At 36.2% G+C, this 25,329-nt stretch overlaps 3 protein-coding genes across 3 annotated transcripts; 2 read left to right on the forward strand and 1 right to left on the reverse strand.

The window, feature by feature from the left end:
* Positions 1-5,604: 5,604 nt before the first annotated feature.
* LOC137731125 (RING-H2 finger protein ATL2-like) lies at positions 5,605-6,982 on the reverse strand. The gene has a single exon (XM_068470217.2). It carries the CDS (start codon positions 6,743-6,745, stop codon positions 5,798-5,800), a length of 948 nt encoding a protein of 315 aa, XP_068326318.2. The 5' UTR covers positions 6,746-6,982; the 3' UTR covers positions 5,605-5,797.
* A 5,650-nt stretch (positions 6,983-12,632) lies between these two features.
* LOC137730453 (uncharacterized) lies at positions 12,633-15,226 on the forward strand. The gene is made up of 2 exons (XM_068469440.2): positions 12,633-14,390; positions 14,495-15,226. Exons 1-2 carry the CDS (start codon positions 14,304-14,306, stop codon positions 14,957-14,959), a joined length of 552 nt encoding a protein of 183 aa, XP_068325541.2. The 5' UTR covers positions 12,633-14,303; the 3' UTR covers positions 14,960-15,226.
* Positions 15,227-22,224: 6,998 nt separating this feature from the next.
* Positions 22,225-24,720, forward strand: LOC137731138 (epoxide hydrolase 3). Its single transcript, XM_068470232.2, has 3 exons — positions 22,225-22,864; positions 23,864-24,105; positions 24,199-24,720. The coding sequence occupies exons 1-3, from the start codon at positions 22,388-22,390 to the stop codon at positions 24,446-24,448; spliced, it is 969 nt and encodes a 322-aa protein (XP_068326333.2). The 5' UTR covers positions 22,225-22,387; the 3' UTR covers positions 24,449-24,720.
* The last annotated feature ends 609 nt before the right edge of the window (positions 24,721-25,329 follow it).

Here is a 25,329-nt window from a genome sequence, read left to right on the forward strand (position 1 = left end):
AAGAGTAAGCAAGACAACGGGCATTGTAACATCCCACATCGACCAACGGAGAGGGGGTGATATGCCTTATATGTACATGCCCACCTCCATATAGCACGAGGCCTTTTGAGAACTCACTGGCTTCGGGTTCCATCGAAATTGTGAAGTTAAGTGAGTTCGGGCGAGAGCAATCCCATGATGGGTGACCCCTTGGGAAGTTCTCGTGTGAGTTCCCAAAAACAAAACCATGAGGGCGTGGCCGGGGCCTAAAACGGACAATATCGTGCTACGACGGAGTCAAGACTAGGATGTGTTAGGCATCCTCAATGATAGATTTAATCCTCCATGGGACCTCCCAATTACCTTGCACCACCTCAATAACAAGTTTCGAGTCGCCCTCATCAACCACCCTTTGAAAACCCTTGGACTAAGTAAACTTAAGCCATTCTTTCAGGCACATCACTCAGCAACTGAAATAGTAACCTCAATTAACTTTGATAAGTGAGATGTTGTAATTTCATTTTCTTACTAAGCAAAAATGATAAAGTCATATACACAGATGTTACATTATGTGGAACGAAAATATGACAGTCGCTTCAAATTAAAAAAAGAAAATGGCAAGACAAGTAGAGAAACTCAAATTGTAAATAACTTGAGGGATAGTTTAGTTGCGGTCTCTGATCCCTAACTGTTATAGACTCAAACCTTATGCATTTTAGATTTTTGATTGAAGTCCCTCATAATAATAAAAGAGATGCAATAATATCAATAAAGACTCAACCCTTATTTTTTGCTTTCATTTACACTACCAATTTAATTATTCAAAATTACTTATGGGTTTTGATAAAATAATAATAATAATAATAATTGCTTATGGGTGCATTATAGATTATTAAAAAAAAGGGATTTTATTTTATTTTATTTTATTTATTTTTATAAAATGAGCACATTTATATAATAAAATTTGGCTACATGTTATATATAAAAAAAATTGGTACATTTACATAAAAATGTGGGTACATTTTATATTAAAAAAAAAACAATGGTACATTTTAGATTAAAAAATAAATAGATTTTAAATTAAAAAAATAGGTACATTTTACATAAAAAATGGTACTTACAAAAAAAAAATAGTGATACATTTTACATATAACAAAGTGGTACATTTGTAAAAAAAAATTGGTACGTTATAAATAAATTATGGGTACAAATAAAAGGTTAAAAACATTATGAGTACAAATAAAAGTTAACAAAATAAGGGACAAAATGAAATTAATATATGGGTACAAATTAAAATTAAAAAAAAATGGTACAATTTAAAAAATGATTGCAAATTAAAAAAGGGTACAAACTAGAAATAGAAATATATGATAAAAAGCTTAGCCATAAATATAATATATCGAATGTAACGTTTCTAACACTAAATGAATATATTTAAAAGTAAAACTTAATTATGTTGACATGTAAATATTTTATTTTTGAATAATTAATGTCGTTTATTAAAACCTAATTTCTCCATATCTTAATAAGGTCTAACATCTAGCACGTCGATTTCTCAAATCAGATTTGGATCCTCTCGGGAGCCCGAGGAGTGGATCCTCCTGACCAACATATATGGACCGTTGGATTTTCATCCAACGGCTAGAATTATTAAACTTTAAACGAACTCTTTATTTATAACCGTTGAATAAAAATTCAACGGTTCACATATGTTGGTCAAGGAAAATCTCTCATTGGGCTTCGGAGAGATCCAAATCCCTCTCAAACCTACCAACCAAGACAATTAGTCAAATAAAGTCTCATCATTGAGCTTACGGCAAGGTAAAATACGAGCCTATGGTGTGGCAAAGGTGACTCAAAGAGAATCTGAGTAAGTAATCTGGGTAGCTTTGATTTTTTCAACAACTACATTGCTCCAAGTCAAAAGCTGTGTCAATTGACGTGTCGTAGCAGCATTTGACGTGAGTCAATGTCACCGTCGACATTACTTGCTCCATTTTCGTGGCAAAGTCGGGGAAGACGAAAACCACGAGTCAAGATACAGACATCACGACTAACAAAGCGCGTGCCGTGTGGAAAAAGCCAACCGGACGTGTTTTTTCAGGAGATTAGGTCAAAAACCCTAAACAGGAAACCTGCATATTTTTCATTGAGTAAGATTCCAAAATCATATTTATTTATTGTACATTACGTGGTTAGAAATTATTATAAATTTTATTTAAAATTAAATATAAATAGTATTTAATAAAAATCGATCGTATAATGTATGATAAACGGATGTAATTAAAAAATTCTCAAGATCCTTATAAAAAAAATCCTACAAGAATCCTATTTTCATGTTGTGCTTTGTTACGGAGCTCAGGGAACTTGATTGTTTAATCTTTAATTTCCTACTCTTCTTTAGTTGTTTACACGTCAAAATGAATATTTTGTAAATTTTTAACACTTACAAATTGGACTTTGTAGTGCGTAAATGTTTAAAATAAATCACATATTAATGAAATGATAGATTTTATGTATGCTTAACTAGACTACTCTCCTTTATTTTTAATAATTTTTTTTTTATAAAACTTCAACATTCTTCAATAAATTTATAAAAAAAGATTGTAAAAATCACTAACTTTTAGACCTTAATTTCAACCGCAGCACCAAAAAAAATAAAAAATAAAAAATTATTGAAACAAATTTTTATACGATCAATTAGTCTGTGACAACAATATGAATTCGTCTGTGATGACAATAAAAAAATAACAGTTGAGGTCATATTTTTGTAATGGTAGCATACTTTGGTAAGCCACTCTACAGTATTAACGGGTCAAATATATACGACAGCGGGAACATGTATCCATGCAGTGGTGGAGCCAACATGAGTTATTGGCTATTCATGTCCCAATAGCTTCATAACTCTCATGTTTTGGCAGAAATCGATCGAACTCAGCATAACTCGGAGGTACTTGCTATGAGCTCAACGAAATAAATTTAGTAAAGTATTTTTGCCAAACTTACAATCATTTTTTTATAAAATTCTAACTCTGTCATGTATCTATGGGATGAGACAATTATTATTCACTATTTTTTTAATGACATAGTATTAAGAACATTTATCATTCCGATATTGAAAAAATATTAGAATTACCAATAACGTTTTTCTTTAAGTCTAATCTCTTTGCCACTTAGTACCACCGTCTGGTGGTATTCCTCTTCACTTGTAAGTGATAAGTTTTAGGTTCGAATCTCGTTAATAGCAAATTCGATATCAAATTAGGTTGTCAATTATGTGGTTTAGCTGAACTCTCCCGTTCCCTTAGTATAAAATATATCGTTGTACTAAAAAAAAAAATATCTACATAATAAAATAAAAATAATTTACCTTTATAACTCTACCTTCAATATATCTTAAATTTCACAAGTTATCCAATTTATTTTAATCCGAGCACTCATCAATCCCTAAATATCGTAATATGTGTTATGAATTCCCTGGAAATGAAACATATTTATCTTGTCTTTTCTTTTTGGATAATGCAATTTATACACTCGTTTTTACTTTTTACATACTTTTATTAGTTTTTAATCATTAATTTTTTTCAATTTATTCAATCTTAAGATCAAAAACTAAAAAATAATACGTAAAAAGTAAAAATAAGTATGTAAGTAGCATTATTCATCGATAACAAGAAGTCAATAGATTGAGAATGAGATGGAAAATATTTTGTTTCTTTTCTGGGGGCTGCATATTGATTGAGACTAAGATGAAATCATGGTCGCAAGAACGTGTCAAGGAAGATTTAATTTAATTTTTTACTTATGAACCAGGTTTTTTTTTTTTGTAGTTATTTTAAGTAGTAAAAAGCTTAGTCAATTTGACTGGCACTTTTTCTGCGTCTAAATTCGAATTCCGATTTTCACCTACCACATTTTGGATGAATCTAATATATTCTCCTATGATTTATTTAAGAAGGTTTCCAAAGAAATGAAAATACTAATAACATTGAAAATTAAGGAATTTAGATTCGTCATAGAATAAAATTACAATTCTTACATGAAATATGGCAAACATAAAGGAAAGAATAAATTGTTGCAAGTAAGATTATCGTGCATCTTGTTGCTGCCGCTGGTGACGGTGGTCTCTCATTTATTATGGATAAATTACATTTTGTACCCTCAAATTTGGATTCAATTACAGTCTCCTATCTCAGTTTATTATTTTCTTCTTCAATGTTTACAAAGTGTCTTTGATTTTTCATGTGATTTCTTTTTATAAGATATTTCACTTCCTTAATGTCACATCCCGGCTCGGGGCAGATCACTTCCCAGGCCCGCTCCACCACCGTAGCACGATATTGTCCGCTTTGGGCTTACCATTCCCTCACGGTTTTGTTTTTTAGGAACTCACGAGCAACTTCCCAGTGGGTCACCCATCATGGGATTGCTCTAGCCCCCTTCTCGCTTAACTTCGGAGTTCCTACGAAATCCGAAGCCAGTGAGCTCTCAAAATGCCTCGTGCTAGGTAGGAATGAGAATATACATTTAAGGATCACTCCCTGGACGATGTGGGATGTCACACTCAACAACTAAATTATTAAATTTTATTTAATGGACCTATTTTTCAATCATTCAAAGAACTTCTGTAATTATATATTATTCATTCATAACAATTGGAAAGCAACAAAGTAATGACTCACTGAACCACCAAAACTTTTGTTCTTATTTCCACATCACTTGGAGAAATATTTACACCAATATATGGCCAGCTAATATGATAAATTTGTATATACGAAGTTGAAGTTTCCACCATGCATATGTCGTGTGAGTATATTTACATTATTAGTATTTGGTCACATACTAAATAAGATACATACGTACATATGATTGTATATACCTAATGATAAAATAGATATAAATTATACATCTGGTTGTCAATTATTGTCTAATGACATTCCTTTTCACTTGTAAGTAAAAAATCAAAGGTTCGATTTTCACCAAAGGTGAATCTAAATCACATTATTGCTAACCTATTGTGAGCCTTAACCTACTTTCCTCACGTTCTTAGTGTAAATAATATCGTTTGTTTTAAAAAAAAAAAGTTATACGCATGCTTACGAGACATAGTCACATACACAAATATTATACACCTAATGGCAAGACATAGTTACAAAACTTGTCTCCTAACGATGCCATTTGTCTTCATCGATACGAATATCTAGGGGTATTGTAGCTCATTTTCATTGAAAATTTTCAATTCTAATAAGAAAAAACACACATACGAAAGTTATAACTTTTTTTTTTCTTTTGTTCTAACACACGAAAATTGCAACTTAATTGGTTAAGATCATTCACTCTTATGTTCAGCTATGTGTTATTAATTTTTGAATTATACAACATCGAGTTCTGAAAGATCCAAATGGAATCAGCCAAATTTATGCCAAAACCAAATCATTTTTGCAAATATTCTCTTTGTCTCCATTTACTTGCTCCCTCTTTTTTGGTTAATTGTTACCCGCTCAACACATTCATTTGAAATTTCAAAACACCCCAAAAGAATTCTTGCATTCTAATTTTTGTACCAATATATTTGTATAATTAAAAAAAAGAGATAAAATCGAAGGAAAACAAAAATTTATGTGATGAAGGAAAAATAAATAAACTTTTTATACACGTCCAAAAACAGCGAGAATTTCCACTACTGCCACAATCACGCCACGTATAAATTTAATTTCCACATTTGCCCCGATTGGCATTGACTATTTGACTGACTGATAGCCGCCGGATGTCTCTGCCCGCAAAATTTCGATAAAACTACCGCCACGTCACCATCTTTTTACTCCCTCCGAGTGCACTCGGTGGTCCCTTGTCGGCCACCGAGTTCGATACCCGACTCGGCCACCGAACTGCAACTCCCCGCGTTTACTCCCGAAGGTGAAACGCCGCCGTTTCGTCTTTCCCGGCTTAGTATTCTCCTAAACGACAACATCCGACTCATCGGCGACCTAAAAGACTGACCTGCAGGTGATTCGCCGCGTCCGGAGTCCTCCCCCCTCCCGAAACTCTCGTTCCTTCTCGGAACCACGATATTCGACGGCTTTCTCCACGCCCCTGACGACGTCGTCTCGTAATTGCAACACTCCGAGCACAAATCGGAGCTCGGACCCGGTTCGCCTCCTTCAGGTTCGCAGACACTAAGAAGCACGTCGGGCCGGGTTTCAGACTCCGGGCTCAGTTCCACGGGGGCCCGGCAAAGGGGACACGTGGAGTGAGAATGGAACCACATATCAATACACTCGATGTGGAAGCTGTGCTTACACTTCGGAAGCAAACGCCCCGTTTCGTCGTCCTCGAATTCCGACAAGCAGACGGCGCACTCCAAAATCGGCTGCTGCTGAAACAACGCCGTCTGATCCGATTTCGACGAATAAACAAATACGGGGAGGGAGTTGAGGACGGACGCGTCGAGGCCACGCATGGGGGCGGCGGATAGGGCAGCGGCGTCCTCGTGAAAGACGATGTGGGTGCGGCGGTTTCTGTGGTTGCGGCGGAGACGGCGGCGGCGGGCGTGAAGAAGGTACCAGCGGGCGTAGAGGTGGAGGCAGACCATGAGGATGACGACGAAAAAGAGGATGACGATGGCGCTGAGCATGATCTTGCCGCTGAGGGCGTATCCCTGCCGGGGGGCGGGGCCGTACTGCTCGGGCGGCAGGCGGGCGGTGTAGTGATGCTTGAACGGCGGGCCGTTGGGGTCGATCTGCTCGGGCTCCAGGCGGCGGCCCATAGTTGGAGCACAGGGAAGGTGTATGATGCTTTGTCTGAGAGAAATGGAACGAAAGAAAGAATATGAAGTGGGCGTTATGGGTATGGCGAATATTAATAAAGAGGAGAGGGGAAAAATCGGGAGTTGGAGACTGAGGGGAAGGTTCTTGATACTTTCATTTAGCGTTAACTGCTGCTCTCTTTTTTCCTACTGATTACTATTTAATTACGAGTAATACTATGAAAACTAAATTGGTTGATAAAATTTTGAAAATTAAAAATAGAAAAATTTGATGATTGATTTATTATTTACATATTAATAAACGTACTTATTTTTATTGATGACACATCATTTAGTTGTAAATTTAATCTCTAAAAATTTAGTCTCTAAAGGAGATGTCAAAAAATTCACATCAGCAATAATAGTAATAAAAGACATCACTAGTGTTTTTCAACCGAAATGTTAATTCCTATGTGGCATGATATGGAAAGTCAGCAGAGGAAGTTGTTGTCAAATTTCCCAGCAGCTTCAAATCTATTTTTAGTAATTAATAAATATTTTTTTATAATTTTAATAGTTATCTTTTGTTTTAAAATACTAATTACAATTATAAAAAGTAAATAATAGTTTAAATTTGACATATCGGTTGGAGAACAAAATTTATAAAAAGATCAATGTGCCACATAAGACCATCTCTAAAGGAGATATCAAATTTTAAACCTAAAATTTAAATTTAAAGGCTTATATGGCATTTTGACATCTTTTACTTTTGCTCTCTAGCTGATATATCAAATTTTAAATATAAAATAATAATTCATGTACTTTCTTTGTTGTCAAATTTCACAGCAGATTCAAATCTATTTTTAGTAATTAATAAATATTTTTTTATAATTTTAATAGTTTTCGTTTGTTTTAAAATACTAATTACAATTATAAAAAGTAAATAATAGTTTAAATTTGACATATCGGTTGGAGAGCAAAATTTATAAAAAGATGAATGTGCCACATAAGACCATCTCCAAAGGAGATATCAAATTTTAAACCTAAAATTTAAATTTGAAGGCTTATATGGCACTTCGACATCTTTTACTTTTCCTCTCTAGCTGATATATCAAATTTTAAACATAAAATAATAATTCATGTACTTTCTTTGCATTGGAAATGAAAAGAAAAAAAAGGATAATGCTTTAAACTAATAAAAAATTAATAAAAAGTATTTAATAATTAATTAAAAATTTTGAATGTGCTGTCAAATTTGATAGCAAAGGGAAGAGATGTTAATTCATGTCATGCCACATCAGATTTAGCTTATCGGTTGAAAAACATTAATGTTGTCTTTTGTTACCGTTATTGATGATTTGGACAATTTGACATCTCATTTACAGATACTCTAAACTTTCAAATTTAAATTTTGTGTTTAAAACACCTCTTTTAAAGATGGTTAACATTACCTTTAATTACAGAAACAGAAAGAGAAACCCCGCGGCTTCTACTGTATTTAGTCTCAATCTTCAGACGCCTGCCAGGGTTGACGGGGAATTTACTGAAATGACTGTATTGCCCCTTGTTTGCTACCCAAAGTTTCTCCAAAATTCGATACGTTTTCTTGTCTGCTTCCCCTCCCCCCTTCCCTCCTTTTGACAAAATAAATAAATCATTCATTTATTTTTTCAATAAGATTTGTATTAGTTTTTTGCCCCGAGTAGATAGATGTTCCTCGCTCACAATCGAATGGGAAAACTCATATATAAAGGTGGACTTTCGATAGATGCGATAAAGATATTAACAAAAGCATATGTACCGGGATGCTGACATATCATTTAATTAGCAAATATCTTATAAAAGAAGTTTATTTTATAAGATTAACTCGTAGCATTTCTGTCATTGTGTTAGAGAGAATTGCAAACTCCTTAATGTACATGAAGCATCATTAGATAGGGATTCATTAGCTACATCTACATATAGACCGAAAAATGCAATCACTTTATATTAGATATTAGGAAGGGGGACTTCAATTCAGAAAGAAATAAAAAAAGTTGAAATAGCGTATGAAATACGCCCAAAGACTCCCATGCCTTTCTAGACCAACCAAATTTCCAACAAGTCTTTCTGTTAAATATCTACTTTTCTGGAAATCGAGGTTGCCACAGCAACCAAAGGCAGTATAATTGAAAAAGTGAAAACTCTTTGTTTTTTTTTTTTTTGGGGAAGGAGGATTTCTGCTTCTTCATTCCCAAGTGCCAATTTGATCTTGCGGTTAGGTTAGTAGTCGATCAATGAACGTAACCTTCAACCAATCAGCGCTCTCTGCCATTCTTCTCTCTATGCACTAATGGGCACCATGCTCAGTTCTACACAGACCTGTTAAACTCAGCAGAGTATACGGAACAAATTTTTTAGCGTGTACGAAACATGGAACGATACGTCATATATTATATATATAAGACCAAGACCACCATCCGCCAACAAAGCATGATATTGAAACTATTAAGAAACTAGATGTTGACATATGGGGAAACACAAAGAGATGGATTAGGAGATAGTATCCCAAGTTCCCAACTGGTCGGGATAGCGTCTTGTAGATTGATAAGGATGATGAGATTGAGATTCAGATTGAGATTGGATCGGTTCGGTCGGTGTGTTATCGGCACTGTCCAAACCAAGTGAGATTTGAATACCTCATATGGAGAATTTCATCAAGTAGATTTGTGTCGTTGATGAAATCCCTTTGATACAAAGGAGGCTAGGAGGTTTCAAATTTGGCCTTTTGTACCGAAAAATTTATGGGTGCAAAAACTCAAATCACGTAAGCTATGCGACACTACTTAATAAACAAGCCAGAATTTTGTGTTCTTATCCCACCTGCTCATAGTTGGTCTCACTCAACGTTTACAAAAAAGTGCTTCTTCCTAATGTGGAGATAAATTTTGCTTTCAAAAAATCTTGTCAATTCTTGCTAATCTTTTCTCAATATTGGAATAGATTTGTACTAAAATTTAAAATTTTACTAATTCACGTGTTATGATAAAAATTAACAACACAATTAATATTTATGAATCTAAAGTAATTGGGGTCTAACTAATACTTGGGGGCGTTTGGTCCATAACGCATCAAAGAGTTTTGGGCCTTTCAGCAATATGGTGGAGTAAACTGGGCGGGCCTATTGCAGACCAGTGACACAAATAGTACATGAAGCATATTTGCTGGGCTTTAGCAACAGTTTCCTTCTGTTAAATTTAATTCACCAGAAAAAGAAAAAAAATCCATGACATAGTTTTTTTCAACATAAAAATAAATGGCTTTGTCCAAGGGAAGTTGGAGGTGGATTCAAAGGTCTTCATGATGTCACTGACGGATGTTCAAAAGTTGGTATGCATATTCATTGTATTTAGCTTTGCTACATTTATCGGGAAGCTAACTTTGTTGCCGATGCTTTGACTTATATAGGACATTCTTATTTCCATCTAAAAAAAACATAAAAAACAAAAGAAAGGAAAGGCGGTGCTTGGTGGTGGTGTTATACTTATTTCTAATATTTTTTAACGTGGACTTGTAGTTTCAGCGGCAGAACACCAATTCTCACACTCACAACAAGAGTTTGATTCTTACTTTCTTCACCTGAAGTAGAAAAACTTCTTGCACTAAGATCTTTCACATGGAAATATATCGATCTCACGAAGCGAGTGCAGCAACATGGATGCATGCAGTTGAAAAACACATGACCAAATTGGTCGATCAGTCATCGGTCGTGAGAACTATTTGACAAAGGTTGAGTGGGATGCGATGTCCACCGATATTCTTACATCCCCACACCCACATGTGACCATGTACGTGATGTGAGTGAGTTTTTCTTTGTTCGCACTTTGAGGTTACATAGACAATTTTAATGCTGCAATATGAACCCCGTGGGGTTTGCTCCATTTTTCTTTTAATTTTGTGTACATTAAAATAGCAAAGATTGTATGGAGGTCACGTGATTTGGTTTCTATTGAATAATCAAAGTATTAAACTAAACATATGCATGATATATGGATCTCCAAGGTGATTAGGTTGCTTGGGGATTTGAGAGCAAAAGTACCTAACTTCTATTATTCTACCTTGTTACTTGTAAACTATACATTTCTCCTTTTTGTGATGCTTCTGAGTTGTGATTATATTTTGACTGACTATTTTTCTGTAAAAATTTTAGTTTTAGAGATTCTTTACAAGCTTTTAGTACTTCTAAAAGCGTCTTCAAAATTGACATATCTATACCATTTCACACCAATCACTAATTTGTTTGGGATTGATCTATATGTGTAGTAACATGTCCAAGTTTTTATGAAAATAATTCAAGTATCTCATGAATAAATACTTGGAATTGCTTATGAAGAGACCTAGTAGTGTTCCATGACCTACAAGCATTTTTTTTTTCTCTTTATTTTATAAAATGATGTTATTAATGCTTTTAGCTATTCCAAAAAAGTCTGTAACATTATCAAACCGTTAGTAGGTTATGGTGAATTATTCCACACAAACATTTCCTATTAATTCCCACTCGACTCGATTCAATTTGTACAATTGTGTAAACAATCAATGCGCATGACCAGTTTTCCATATAATACAGTGAAGTAGTTTATACTTTGTTGGAGAATGTTTTGAGTTCATAGACCACTTTTTTTTTTCTTCTTGAAAGTGCTTCACAGATTCAAAAATTCATTAGTTCCTCCATTGGTACATTTTCTACTCTAAGAGAGTATATGTCTACTATTGTAAATTGCTTGCTTGTAGTACTATATAGCATGGAAGAGCCACTCAGCACAAGAATTCATATAAGCCTCAGAAATAAAACATCATATGCACCTCCAATACAGTCTTTACATGGAGGCTAACCTTCTCTATATCGCTAAAAACACACAGCCCTAGCTACTTCCCTTCGAATAATGAATGTTTAGTTTCGGAAAACTTGCTGGTCGCAGATTAGTGTGTTCTGCACCACCGGTGTCCTTAAATCAAAGGCACGCGTTGAAGTGGCTTGAATCGATAGAGAAAAGGGCTCAAAGGTTTTGTTATGAGTTTTGTGGACTCGAATTCAATCACTGAAACTGATTAAATGCATGTTAAGAGCATACTCGCAGATGAGCAGGTCAACATGCTGATCGATTCTTCTGGGGCAGATAACCCCAATTTTGGTCTTATAGTACATCCCAATAGAGGGTGGCCATACTTGTTCAATTTATCTCTCTCAACTTGGATACCATAAAAAACGTAGAACTTTACTTCCTCTGCTAACAGGAAGATAAGGACTTAGACCATGACTTGTCCTAATATTACATTCTAGTGACCAAGCATAGCCTAGCTTCATCTCATCCTCGAGTTCGTTCCAAAGAACGTCTTGGGAAACTTGAGGGAGGGTAAAATGGGAAGGGTCCATGGGGCATAATTTTGCACGTGAGGGGTTATTTCTTGGTTTTGTCTAGTCATTAATAAACTTGATTATTTTTAGATAATCGTAGATAGAAACAACTTCTTTTCTTTGATATCGATTATGTATTCCTAATCCAAATCTTCTGTGGTACGAAAAATACTGGGCAAAAACGACATTTTCATTTTCAATTTTTTTTAATTTTTTTATTTTTTCATATTGAAAAAAGTAATAAGAATGAGAGGTGTTAAGCTTTATATCATCCTAGCTTGTCTATAAATCGGTTGATCGCTCCCACGGAGTAAGCACTTAGAGGAATCACACCAATCCATCCCGAACTTGGTGGTTAAACTCTACTCCTCTCTCCCCTTTTTTTAGCCAACCCTATTTTTTACCTTTGAATTAGTCAAAGCCCGCCTAGCAGCACGACGCTTGTATTGCTCTCACACAACCCCGTTTTCATGGTTTAAGTTGCTCCTGTAATGCGGCTTTACTGCTGTTTTCTTTATTATTGATAGGAATTCTCTTGTTAAGACCCTATGAATTGATTAATCAATATGATTTATTTCGTACCTTTTGCTCAAGGAACCAAGACCAGAAGATGCGGCATCAATCAACTCCTTGAGTTGCTTCCAACAAAATGGAATGCATCATCCGAATCGAGGCAGAAGGCATGGGGAAAGAAAGAGGTAATTGCCTTCTTTGGTGTCAAGGTAATAGCTATGAATAGTCATAGACTCCCGAGAAAGGGTAGAAGAATGGGAACTAGTATGGGACATACAATGCATTCTAATTACAATAATGTTGATCATTTAGTCGGCGACATATACATTCGGAATTTCATATCTGATGACATTTTTTTCGTTGCGAGAAACCCAACTGTGCGTTGCATGTGCACTACAGGCCGCACTCCATCTTTCTTCCCATTTTTTAAAAATATCATCAGAAAAGGTGGAGGTTTTTGAAACAGACCTATTCCCGATTGTAGAAGTGGAAAGGAGAATGCAAATCACTTCTAAGTTCGTCTTTCGAGTTTTATTTCAATTTTCTTTGAGTTTGGTGCCAATTTTCTATGAGCTTGTCTCAGATTTGGGCTTCATGCTCTTTCTTCAGCGTTCATCACCGCTTATCTGGCATTCTTTGTCAGTTTTCACTACCTTTTGTTTTTTAGTTTTCATTCCTCTCTCTTATCTGGTCGTGCTTTTCCTTTCTCTTCATTTCCTATTCTTCTCCATCCTAATCTTAGTTTTGAACTCATTTATCGCCATCCCCATTTCCCAGCCCTATCATATCTTCTTTTCCTTCCTCTCCTTTGCTCCCCCTCCTCTTTTTTACCCCATAATCATGATTTAGATCTCATAGTATTGGACTTAGTCTTAACCCAAGACCCTACACTAACAGCCCATTGTCAAATCGGCATATACCGAAAATATTGGGCGAAGTGTGACACAATTTACGTCAGAACAAGGTGTTTTACACACACCCTTTGCCCTCCCCCTTGTTATATTTGATGACCTTCTTTCCAAGTGTGGTTGCGGATGTGGTTCTTGGTGGATTGACCTTGCTGAGCACTCTCAGTCTAGGTTTTAGTTTGGGTGTTTTTTAATTTTAGGGTGATGGGTTACCTTGGGGAAGAGGTAGCGGCGCGGTTTGGGTTCTGTTGCTTGAATTTAGGATTTTTTTTGTTTTTGTTTGTTTTGCTGCCTAAATGTCTAAGTTTGTTTGGATCTCTCGTTGTATCTTAGGTTGTAGCTACCATTCGGCTTGGGCTTTTTCACTTCTTTTATCTCTGCTTATTTCCGATTTTGTGTTTCGATTGGACTTAATCCATCTCTCACAAATTGTAATTTTTCTTTACTTTAATGAAGTTTACTTTCTGACAAAGAAAAAAGATACAATATTTACATGCGTATGCGTGTGAAGGAGATTAAATGCAGTTAATTAATAAAAAGGGAGCAGGATAGTGTCGATGGAATGGAACTTGGAAGTCTAAAAGGTGTTCACAGCATTTACTAGGGTTTACCAATGCCCAACGGCCATTACTCCCCCTTGAGCCCATAAACCTCCCACTTTTCCCACTCCACTTCCCCCTCCTCTCCCTTCTCCCTCCGCTTTCCCACAAAGCAGATACCCCCAAAAGCACTTAAAAAAAACAGCAAAAAAACAGAGAGCAAAATGTCCAACAAGTCACCAATCTTTCCGATGCCACAAACCCAACACTTCAGCGACTATGGCTTCGACCCCCAAATCGACTACTTTCAGGTCCCATTTCTTCCATCTCTCCCATCTCTCTCTCTCTCTCTCTCTCTCTCTCTCTGCAACAAATTTTAATCTGACCCATTTCTTTTCATGTCAAAAAAATAAAGGTTCTGGAGGACGCAAGGAGGCACAAGCGGGAGACGACGAGATCCATAGACTCCGTACACTTCAAGCTCCAAAAACCCATCTCAAAAGACGACCCCAAAATGCCCCACCACAAGAAAACCAAGAAGAAGCGCTGGTGGAAAAGCGCTCTGCTTTTCTTCAAATGGAACAAGCTGACAACCCACCACTACCACCGCGGCCCCGCCGGTGATGAAGATGTTCATCAGGCCAGGGCCAAGGCCTTCCGGGCTTCGATTTCTGGGCCGGTTTACATCACTGAGAGCAGAAGCGGGTCGAGCACGCCTTACCGGAGTACTAGCAGGCCGTCGTCGGGACCGCTTGCCGGAACAATGTCTCCGGCGAGTAAAGATGAGATGGGCATCCCCTACCTGAGCCTGAGGGAGCTTAACATGGAGCAGCAACAGAGGAGCTCTACATCTGCCATGCCTATATATTTGGTTACTTAATTAGTAATTTTGGGGTGTTTAAATTTTAATTATATTGTTGATCTTTTGGAGAGCCATATATATTTTAGTAATTGGTCTTCTTCTGATTAATTAAGCGGGATGCCAAATGGGGTTGGATTTGTTTGTCCCTTTCTTTGCTTTTGCAAACTGCAAAAGCGTTTGATCCTCTGGAGGAAAGCCAGGTCCTCCTTTTGGTGTTTGTTGTTGCTCACTTTGATTAAGTTGTGAAACTAATGAAACCTGCTTTGACCGAGCAATCACTTTCCACTTTCCCATCTTTCGTTATCATGCCTATTAACTGTTAATCACTTCGTAATGGAAAAGGCTGTTTGTTAGTTGTATTGGAAAAAGCTGTTTGTTAGTTCAGTTAGTTCTACTGAAAAGGCGAAAGCTAGCAACATTTTTATTTGGACTCATTCTTTATGTACTCATAGCACGAGTTGATATATAACGTGTAATAATACAAGTCGATATATAACGAGTAACAATATAAGTGGATGAACATTAAATAAGATATTATTTCTTCACTTATTATCACTAAACTTAAGACTTGATTATAATTTCTAAAACGTATCAATTTGCCATTCAATTTGTTAATTTTTCGTTAAATGAGGCCACTTTCTATACACATAGAATGCATTGCTAAAAAATTCGACAGATTTTATTAGACTTCAAGGTTTAGAACTAAATTGAAAGTCGATAGGGCAAATCGAATTGTCATTGAGGAATAATGCTGAGCATTTCCCATAATTTTTATCTAACAACAATTAAAAGAATAAAGAATGAGTATGTTAATTATAATTTCTTTGGTTCAACTCCATTAGGGTCCCTCTCAACCGATTCAATCTTCTTGTTTGTCACCCAACTCCTCCAATTTTCCCATCATACCTCCAATCATGTTACCTATCGTGTGAGGCGGGCAACTCTTCTCATTAACTTTGTAAAAAATATTTAAATTAAATTATTAATTTTGAATTTTCCCCACAGTTGTTGTTGGGTATAACCTCATGTGCCATCATTAATTAAGATGTTTGATAGATCTTATACGATCTCATTTGTCATTTGTTTATTGCAGTGATTAATTTCAGCACCCACATAAGGCCATCGTACGAGCCAAATCTCTTCGGCTACTTTCCCCTGTACGTCTTTTGTTTTGTCCCAAATATATCTAGCTAGCTAGTTTGAACTTGAACTCTTAAATGTCCATTATTATGGAGTATGGATCCAACTTTATCAACAAGTTTATTCTACCAAAATTGATTTTCTTAATTTTGTGAAAACGATCATGTTACTATTTAGACGCACAAACTTGATACACTATTTTATGCATATGAGTCCCATACATAATACTAAAGTTCACTTCCATTGGAGAGTATATCAATGAGTGTTTAAGTGGTATTGTGTGTTTAAATAACATTATTGTGTTGAAAATAAGAATCAAATGTCAATATTAATGATTTGTTCTCTTCCCACTATCTAGAGCCTAAGTATTTAAGTCATGACTTCAAATTTAAGATTGAGATATTTTTCATGTTCAAGATTCAAAGTCTAGGTCAAGAGTTTTGATCGAGGTTCTAGGTCTCATACTCAAGGGTTGGGTTGGAGTCCGAAGTTTAGAGACGAGACATGTGTGACGAGTGAGGACTATAATTTGATCTTAAAGTCTTTTTATGGATAATTGAATTTTAGAAAGAGGATGAGTACTATTTCTCTCGAGAAATTCCCAATCTATTGTTTAAATTGGAGACTAAAAGAAATAGACTTTCTCCAATACAAGATAGTTGCAGATGTTGATTCATCGGCTCAACGCAACTGATCGATTGACAAAATTTATCTCGCATTGAAGAACTTCTAGCTATAAGAGCACTCATTGTAGTCTATAAAATTCCATCACCTTAAACTGAACACACCAAGCCATATTTGTAACATTGAAGCACTTTTCTTGGTGAGTGAAGAGTAATAGGCAAAAATGGCGATGCACATGTTTTGGCTAGGGCAATAAGATGTGCAAGTCATGGCTTGATGTGACCAAAAGACTATATGCCAACTGCCAAGCAGAAGAACGAGGAGATGGTCAAAGTGGATGGAAGGGAATGATGGATCGGTTTCATGAAAAGCAGAAAGGAAAGAGAAAGAAACAAAGCGCAAGGCTCCAAATTAAGTAGCGGTAGGCAACAAACAAACAACCACATCTCATGTGCCATTTGTTGTTTGGTCCGCTCCTCTCTCTGCAATCTTGTATGCAACTTAACCTGCTCACCACGTCATTTCGCTATCCGTATTAACGTGTCTCTGGCATTGGATTTGGGATTGGGGAGGATTTCTATGCACATGGATGAGTTACCGTGTCTTTCTTTACCAATAATGTGAAGCAATTTTTCTTAACATTCTGAATTACTCAGTAGTACGGAGAATGAAATGACCTGTTATGGTTGAATTAAGAAAATATAACTTTTTTCTTACTTATCAATTTAATGAATATAAAGCATAACTATCTAATAGTCCACACTATTGAAGAATTAACATGTAAGTTTTTGTCTATAACGTGAATGCAAAGGATAAAATCTCATGTCAGTGAAGGATCAAACTTTGTAAGGACTTATAAGAGTTGAGTTGCTCTATATTGTCAATTGATTTTATAGTAAAACCTTAACTTCCTTCATGGTATTATAGCCATGTTGGCCCATGTGTGAAGCTCAACTGCCACAAGTGCTCCCCTTAACTCTTGTATTGTTTACGTTTTTTGCTTGAAAATTCACCAAATTTGAAGAAGCGTGAGAAAGTGTGAAGGATAAAGTCCCATGTCGTTGAAGGAACCAACCTTACAAGGATTTAAAAGGAATTGGACTACTATTTATCACTGTTCTAAAAATCCCTGCCTCGGGGTTCCGTGGTTGGTCACCGCCCTAATTAATTTCTAGGCGTTTGAAAATTAAGAAATGGTGCCTAGACCTACTGCGATCCTCACTTAAACATAAAATAGATAACTTATATTTTACATTTTATTTTTTCAATGAATTGTAAAAAACTTGTTGAATACTACACATTATATGTTTGTTCCTCAAGTTTTCATTACGTTCGAACACTTTATAATCTATATCATTTTATTTTTCAATTTATGTATTTCAATACAATTATGTCTTTTACAACTTTGCTATTTATGTATTAATTTTATAATAAAACTTTTAACTTTCACCGTCCACGGCTTTATTGTCAAGAAATTTATTGCAACAATTGGAGTTGCTTACTGGGTTGGAAGTAGGAGAGAAGAACCTCGGAGCCCAGCTCATCTTTTTACTGGAGAGAGAGCAGCCTCAAAGTTTCTGGGTTTTATAACTTTTTACCTTTTCATTTAAGTGGGCCTGAATGGTAGGTTTAGAAACAAAGGTTGGGCTATGTTTCTTACTTATTTAAACAGCCCAAACATTGTGTTGAGTAGGCCTGAGAATCTGTGAAGGGTAGGAAACTGTCATCTCATATTAAACTAAAAGCTTCCAATTTTACAAGCGGTGGATTATCTTAATGAATAAAATGTTTCCGTTCAATTCACTATATTTCAAGTTTTAATTCAATTAATAATATCGTTTGTGCTAGAAAAACCTCCCAGTTCTAATATGTTTACAAGGTTATTAAACTTTCATGAAAGGGGGACATGAAACACTTGGGCACTAGTGAATTAAGGGTTGTGATCGCTTAAGTGAAACACTTTTTTGTAATCTCATATTGATATTTGTGAAATATCATCGTCGTCTCTAAATTAGATATAGGCTATAAATCCGAACCATATAAATTAGGGCTGGGCATTTAAAAAAAAAAAAAAAAACCAACTGAACCGTCCAAATTGCATTGATGGGTTGGTTTGGTTTGGTTTTGTTTTGTTTTTTTGTTTTTTTTTTTTTTTTTCAGTGGTTAAACCAAACCACGTCGATCTTAATCGGTTTGGCAAGTGATTTTCAAAATTCTTCGGATGTGGTCAACTGAACCAACCCGCATATACTTATTTTATTTTTATAACCATAATTAATACGTGTAGTAATAATTACTTGGCACAATAATATTACAAGCATTTCAAACTAATTTTGCAAAATCACAATTAAAGAAAAATGGGAATGGTTTTTCTTGAATATTTAGGATTTCTTGTCTTTGTTTGATACATTCGCCTCATATATATGTCGGTTCTGCACAACAATTTCTTGGTTGCCACTTCTAACATTTCCAAATACCCATTCATATATGCATAGAAACCATTTCGCCCGCCATAACTGTGACATCCCACATCGCCCAGGGGAGTGATCCTTAAATGTATATTCCAATCCCTACCTAGCACGAGGCCTTTTGGGAACTCATTGGCTTCGGGTTCCGTAGGAACTCCGAAGTTAAGCGAGAAGGGGGCTAGAGCAATCCCATGATGGGTGACCCACTGGGAAGTTGCTCGTGAGTTCCCAAAAACAAAACCGTGAGGGAATGGTAAGCCCAAAGCGAACAATATCGTGCTACGGTGGTGGAGCGGGCCCGGGAAGTGATCCGCCCCGGGCCGGGATGTGACAATTTGGTATCATAGCCTAACCCTGGTCGCGTGTGTGCCGACGAGGACGTCGGGCCCCTAAGGGGGGTGGATTGTGACATCCCACATCGCCCAGGGGAGTGATCCTTAAATGTATATTCCCATCTTTACCTAGCACGAGGTCTTTTGGGAGCTCACTGGTTTCGGGTTCCGTAGGAACTCCGAAGTTAAGCGAGAAGGGGGCTAGAGCAATCCCATGATGGGTAACCCACTGGGAAGTTGCTCGTGAGTTCCTAAAAACAAAACCGTGAGGGAATGGTAAGCCCAAAGCGGACAATATCGTGCTACGGTAGTGGAGCAGGCCTGGGAAGTGATCCGCCTCAGGCCGGGATGTGACAATAACACCTACGACCTATCAATAGTTCAATACTAATAATATGCCCACAGATAAAGTGTGAAATTTTTTATTTTTGATTTTAAAAGTAAAGGTGAGAGGAAGAGAGTGAGAGAGAGTGAGGAGAGAGGAAGAGAGTTTTTTTTTTATTCTTTAAAAAATTAGAGATGTTAAAATTATCCGTAAAGTTTAAACAAAAAATAAGAAATTTTTGGTAAAATTACGTTAATACCCTTAAATTTTTTGTTGTTTTAAAAAATTAAATAATTTTTTCACCCTCCTTTAGTTAACAAAAAATATTCTATTAATATGTAGTTAGATAATGAAAAAAAAATATATATATATATATATATATATATATATTCCCGTGCATATTCTCTCTTACTGCAAAATATAGAACGCACTAATGACTAATCAACAATTAACATAAAAGTCAAAACTCTCTACTTAATTAATTACTCATCTTTTTAGGTCCCATCTCTACATAACTAATTAGTAAATGAAAATCATCCATGACATCATGGATTTGGCTTCTCACATTTATTCAGGCGGCACGTTGTTTTTAAGTTTGTGCCTGGATAATGTAACAATTTGGCCCAATGATTGGAACGAATTTTAAGTCCGTATTCTATACAGTACGTTTTTAATTCAATTATTTGTGCTGGTGAATCGCACGATGATGGTTATAGAATACTGAAATGCCTCTATACGTCTTCCCGTCTCCCGAAATGGTGGACTGCCACGTTGCCACTAGTTGGTCCTCTTTAAAAAAACATGTAACAATTCTACGTATACGATGTAGGCTTTAGAGAGAATTACAATTCTTATTAGGATCGATTTGAGTCATTATTGACTTTTTGACCTTAGCTTCTTGTACACTACATATTCTTCAACTTGATTGAAATCTTTGACACTAGCTTTTAACTTTAGTGGGTTCTGATGTTCTGCGCAACAATTAGCTAGGAAAATAAAATATTCCGAGTTCTGGGTCCACTCCTGTCTTCTCATTCTCGAAAGAGCCTTTTCTTGAAACACGTTTACTATTTGTTCTGTCTTGCAGTTTGATTGGTAATTTAACACAATGAATAATGCTAAGGAAATCACATGTTCATATCATGTTGGTGTATTTTGATCTTAAAAATTTCTAAGCCTATAAGGTGTGCAAGCCGAGTAATTAATAAGCTAATTACATTCTTCAGTTATGTGCGGGGTGTGCCAACTCGTCGGTCGAGCTCGGCCAGAGAGTAAAATATGTTGATGTGGCATTGGGCGCGCTGCTGATTTCTTGATCTTGCGACTGCGGCCGAGGAAGGAATATGTCTCGATCTTCGGGTTCTAAAGCCTAAAGACAAGGTTGCTAGTTCTGCGAAGTTCAAATATCAAAATCTGCTTTCAATTTGGCGAATTATTAACCTGGTAACACCTCACTTCGCCGAGAAGGCTGATGAGATGACCTCTACCAACAAAGACTCGAAAATCCTTGTTGATCAAGACTTGGATATGTAACCAGTCAGCCTTGAAGCAGTGCTGTTTATTCAAACTGAAGGTGCTCCTTGGTCGGCTGATTCTACGGCTCCAGTACTGTTTATCCAAACTGAAGATGTGTTGGCAAAAAAAGAAGATAAAAATCTCAAGCTTGTTGAGAGGTTTCGTGTAGAGCGAGGGCTTGCGCAGAGCAGTTTGTGTGTTGAATTGGAGAGGGCTCTCACATTGCACAGCCTCGTGTATTTATAACACTTATTTACTTGCGTTTCTTGCGGAACTTCCATAGCTGGCCACAACTTGAATCTCCTGAAGATAAGTAGTTGATACAAATAAAACTCTTGATAGCCATCCTATTCGTTAATTGACCGCTTGACAATGATCCTCATTGGCTATTGGCTGTTGGATTTGATGGAATCAGACCAATTTGCATGCACATGAAACTCTTTCTATGGCATCCTCAGGAACCATGCAATGTTAGTGCCCATATTTGCTTCCAAGTGCATGCATCACCAAAGTTCAAACACTTTAGCCCATGCCGTGCTCATCCTTGAAAAATATTGTTTGGTTATAGGTTTAAAGTGATAGCTTGATGTTTGGCTACAAAAATAGAAAGAGTCTGGTCAAGTGTTGTCCTATGTTTAGACTTTAGGTTTTTTATTTTTTTTTAATTTTTTTAATTTTTTTAATCATTAAATAAGATTAGTAGATGATTTTTAATTAAAATACAAATTTCTGAAATTATTTTCTTTAATTTTCTTTATAAAAAAAAATAAAATAGAAAAGATGGAAGTACAATATACACCTCACAGACGGACAGCAGATCGGCAGCGCAGCTGTCGTACAAATGATTGGAAAAAAAAAAAAAAAACTTTTTAGTCAATTACATTATTACACGTATCAGATGGTTTATCTCCAAACGACGCAAAATCCATTACTGCCGGCTTCCATCTATAAAAATACCCAAAATCACTCGAACACCAATCACTCAGAGATAAGTATTACAAAAAAGTAACAGAGAGAGTTTGAGAGAGAGCGATCGCCGATCATGGAGTCGCAGGGAATAGAGCACCGAACAGTCCAAGTGAACGGCATCAACATGCACGTCGCCGAGAAAGGGAATGGCCCACTCATCCTCTTCCTCCACGGCTTTCCTGAGCTCTGGTACTCCTGGCGCCACCAAATCCTCGCCCTTTCCGCCCTCGGCTACCGTGCCGTCGCCCCCGACCTCCGAGGGTACGGCGATACCGACGCCCCCGCCTCCCCTTCCAGCTACACCTGCCTCCACATGGTCGGAGACCTCGTGGCGCTCCTGGACGCCATCGCACCCGATCAGGAGAAGGTGTTCGTGGTGGCCCACGACTGGGGCGCCCTCATCGCTTGGTACCTCTGCCTGTTCCGGCCTGACCGGGTCAAAGCCTTGGTCAGCTTGAGCGTGCAGTTCATGCCGCGAAACCCTCGGAGGAAGGTCATCGAATCGTTTCAAGCTGCTTATGGCGATGACTACTACATGTGCAGATTTCAGGTTCGGTACCTTTTTTTTCCTTTTTGGGGAATTTTTGAGCCCCACAAAATTCCACATCAGTCACCAATTGTCAATTTGATTAACATTTAATCATCTTTACTCAAATTAGTTAGTGAGGTACATATTGTCCTTCCGAATTTGCATTTTCGACTTTCAAATTTTCAATTTAAAACAATAAATTTCGAAGAATTGACAGATTTTATATGACAATCAGAATTACAAAAATATGAAAATTAAAAAGCTTACTTTTTATGAAGGGAGATTATCTGTCTTCGAGTCATCTTCAAATCTCTTATTTTGTGTGGACATCTTCACTTTGGAAGCAATTATTTTAAAGAGCTTACTGTCTACACGATCTTGGCAGATTGAAAACGACCATCTGTCTCTCTCTGTGTGTAATCAATCTAAATCCCAAAGTGTTATTTTACATTAAATAGGATGTGACAATATTATTTTTTTATTACATTTTCTACCTTTCAAAAGCAAATATTTTAAAGAGTAGTGCTATTTACATATTTTTTTTAATTTCTCGTTTTTGTCAATTTGTATATTGATCGTCAATTTATTTAATCAAACGGTTATAAATAAAAATGAGTGAAAAATAAAAATAGGTGTATGAGCATTTTATTGTAATGTAATTGATTGTGATTTTTTTTCTTTTAGGTTGAAGTTGCTATGAATATTTCTGTTGCTGGCTAGACTACGAATTTGAACTAATAATCAAATTGGGTTTATTCAAAAATATTGTCGTTGTAGATGAGTTTTATCATATTGTGAAAGCGGTCATGCGTGTGCATTATGATGCGGATTTGATCTCTACCGATTCTTTTCTCCCTAACAACTAACTATCTAAGTCTAACCCGCTAACCCTATCGTTCTACTAAAAAATATTAATGTTTGTTTAACAAGAAAACATTAGTATGTAATTCTGAAACCGCATACCCGCAGATATCAATTGCAATTTTTGCTTATGACTGGACAAATTACTCATATTTGTAGGAGCCAGGAGTGATAGAAGCTGAGTTTGCTCAGATGGGCACTACAAGAGTTATCAAGGAGTTTCTAACATATAGGAATCCTGGTCCACTTTTCCTGCCTAAAGGCAAAGGATTTGGAAATCCCACAGATACTCCTATTGTCTTGCCAAGTTGGTTGTCTGAGGATGACGTGAACTACTACACCGCCAAATTTGACAAGACGGGCTTCACCGGCCCCGTGAACTACTATCGGAATTTGGACGTGTACGTAATTTTTTTCGAACTTATGTTGTCGAGTGTCGATGACTCTAATGCTAATCGTTGTTTTAATTAATTTCATCCGCTTTAACAATGCAGAAATTGGGAACTGACTGCACCATGGACTGGGGCTCAAGTGAAAGTTCCTGTGAAGTTCGTTGTGGGAGATCAGGACCTAGTTTACAACTCTCAAGGTGCTCCGGACTTCATACACAAAGGCGGGTTCAAGAAATTTGTGCCACTTCTGGAAGAAGTAGTTGTACTGGAAGGAGTTGCCCATTTTCTGCAACAAGAAAAGCCTGATGAAATCAGCAAACACATTCACGACTTCATCAAGAAATTCCATTAGCCGTATGTCCTTGTGTCGACGCTGGCTACTGCCTACTGGTGTTTCAGTTATGCGCTTCTCGCCTCCGACTTTGAGTGACGTTGTAATGGACATTGTTGTTTCCTTGTTTACCAACGTGCAACTTCCGTCAACTAGTTTGGTTTTGTCATGAATAATCACTGATGATGTGTGTAATGTAAACTATACTAAGTTTAATTTTATAAGCTGTGTCTGTTTAATTAAGTTAGTCCGATGACTTGAAAAATAAAGAGGTTTGTGAGGAGTTAAAACCATGTCAGTTGCTTTAAAATAATTGTGGATGCGTTCAAATGTCTGTGAAGTAACTTATCAAAATGCACATTATCGCAGGGTTCACGAAGCTATGACTAAGGTAAAAACCTATATCATAGGGGGTCGATTTTGCACCACTTTGTCACATTACCGAATGACCACTTTCCTACTTTCTCACTAGTCTGACAAAATGTATAAATTGATTTAATGTCAAACGTTGAGGTCTAATAAACCTCAGCAGTGTAAAATGCATTTAGTCCGAAAAAACATGCATTGAACATAAATGAATATCAAAATTACTAATAAACACATTAATTTAAGAGTTTTCTACATATAAATTCTTAAAAACAACATACTAGAATAATACTTCAAACTCAATTATTATTGAGATACATGACACTTAATTAATTACTTGTGTTTATTAGTAAAAACAAGTGGTTTGTGTTCAATCCACAAAACTTTCTATGTATGGTTAGAATCGTTAATATAAAAAACATTATGTAAAAATTATCTCAACAAAAAATTAATAAAATATGAGATTGTTTAATCATTAAATTTTATAAAAATAGATAATTTGAATCAACAAAAGTATTACAAACTATCCATCTGTT

Source organism: Pyrus communis, chromosome 16 (genome assembly GCF_041283825.1).
Source record: "Pyrus communis isolate YQ-2024b chromosome 16, ASM4128382v1, whole genome shotgun sequence".
Taxonomy (NCBI): Eukaryota; Viridiplantae; Streptophyta; class Magnoliopsida; order Rosales; family Rosaceae; genus Pyrus; species Pyrus communis.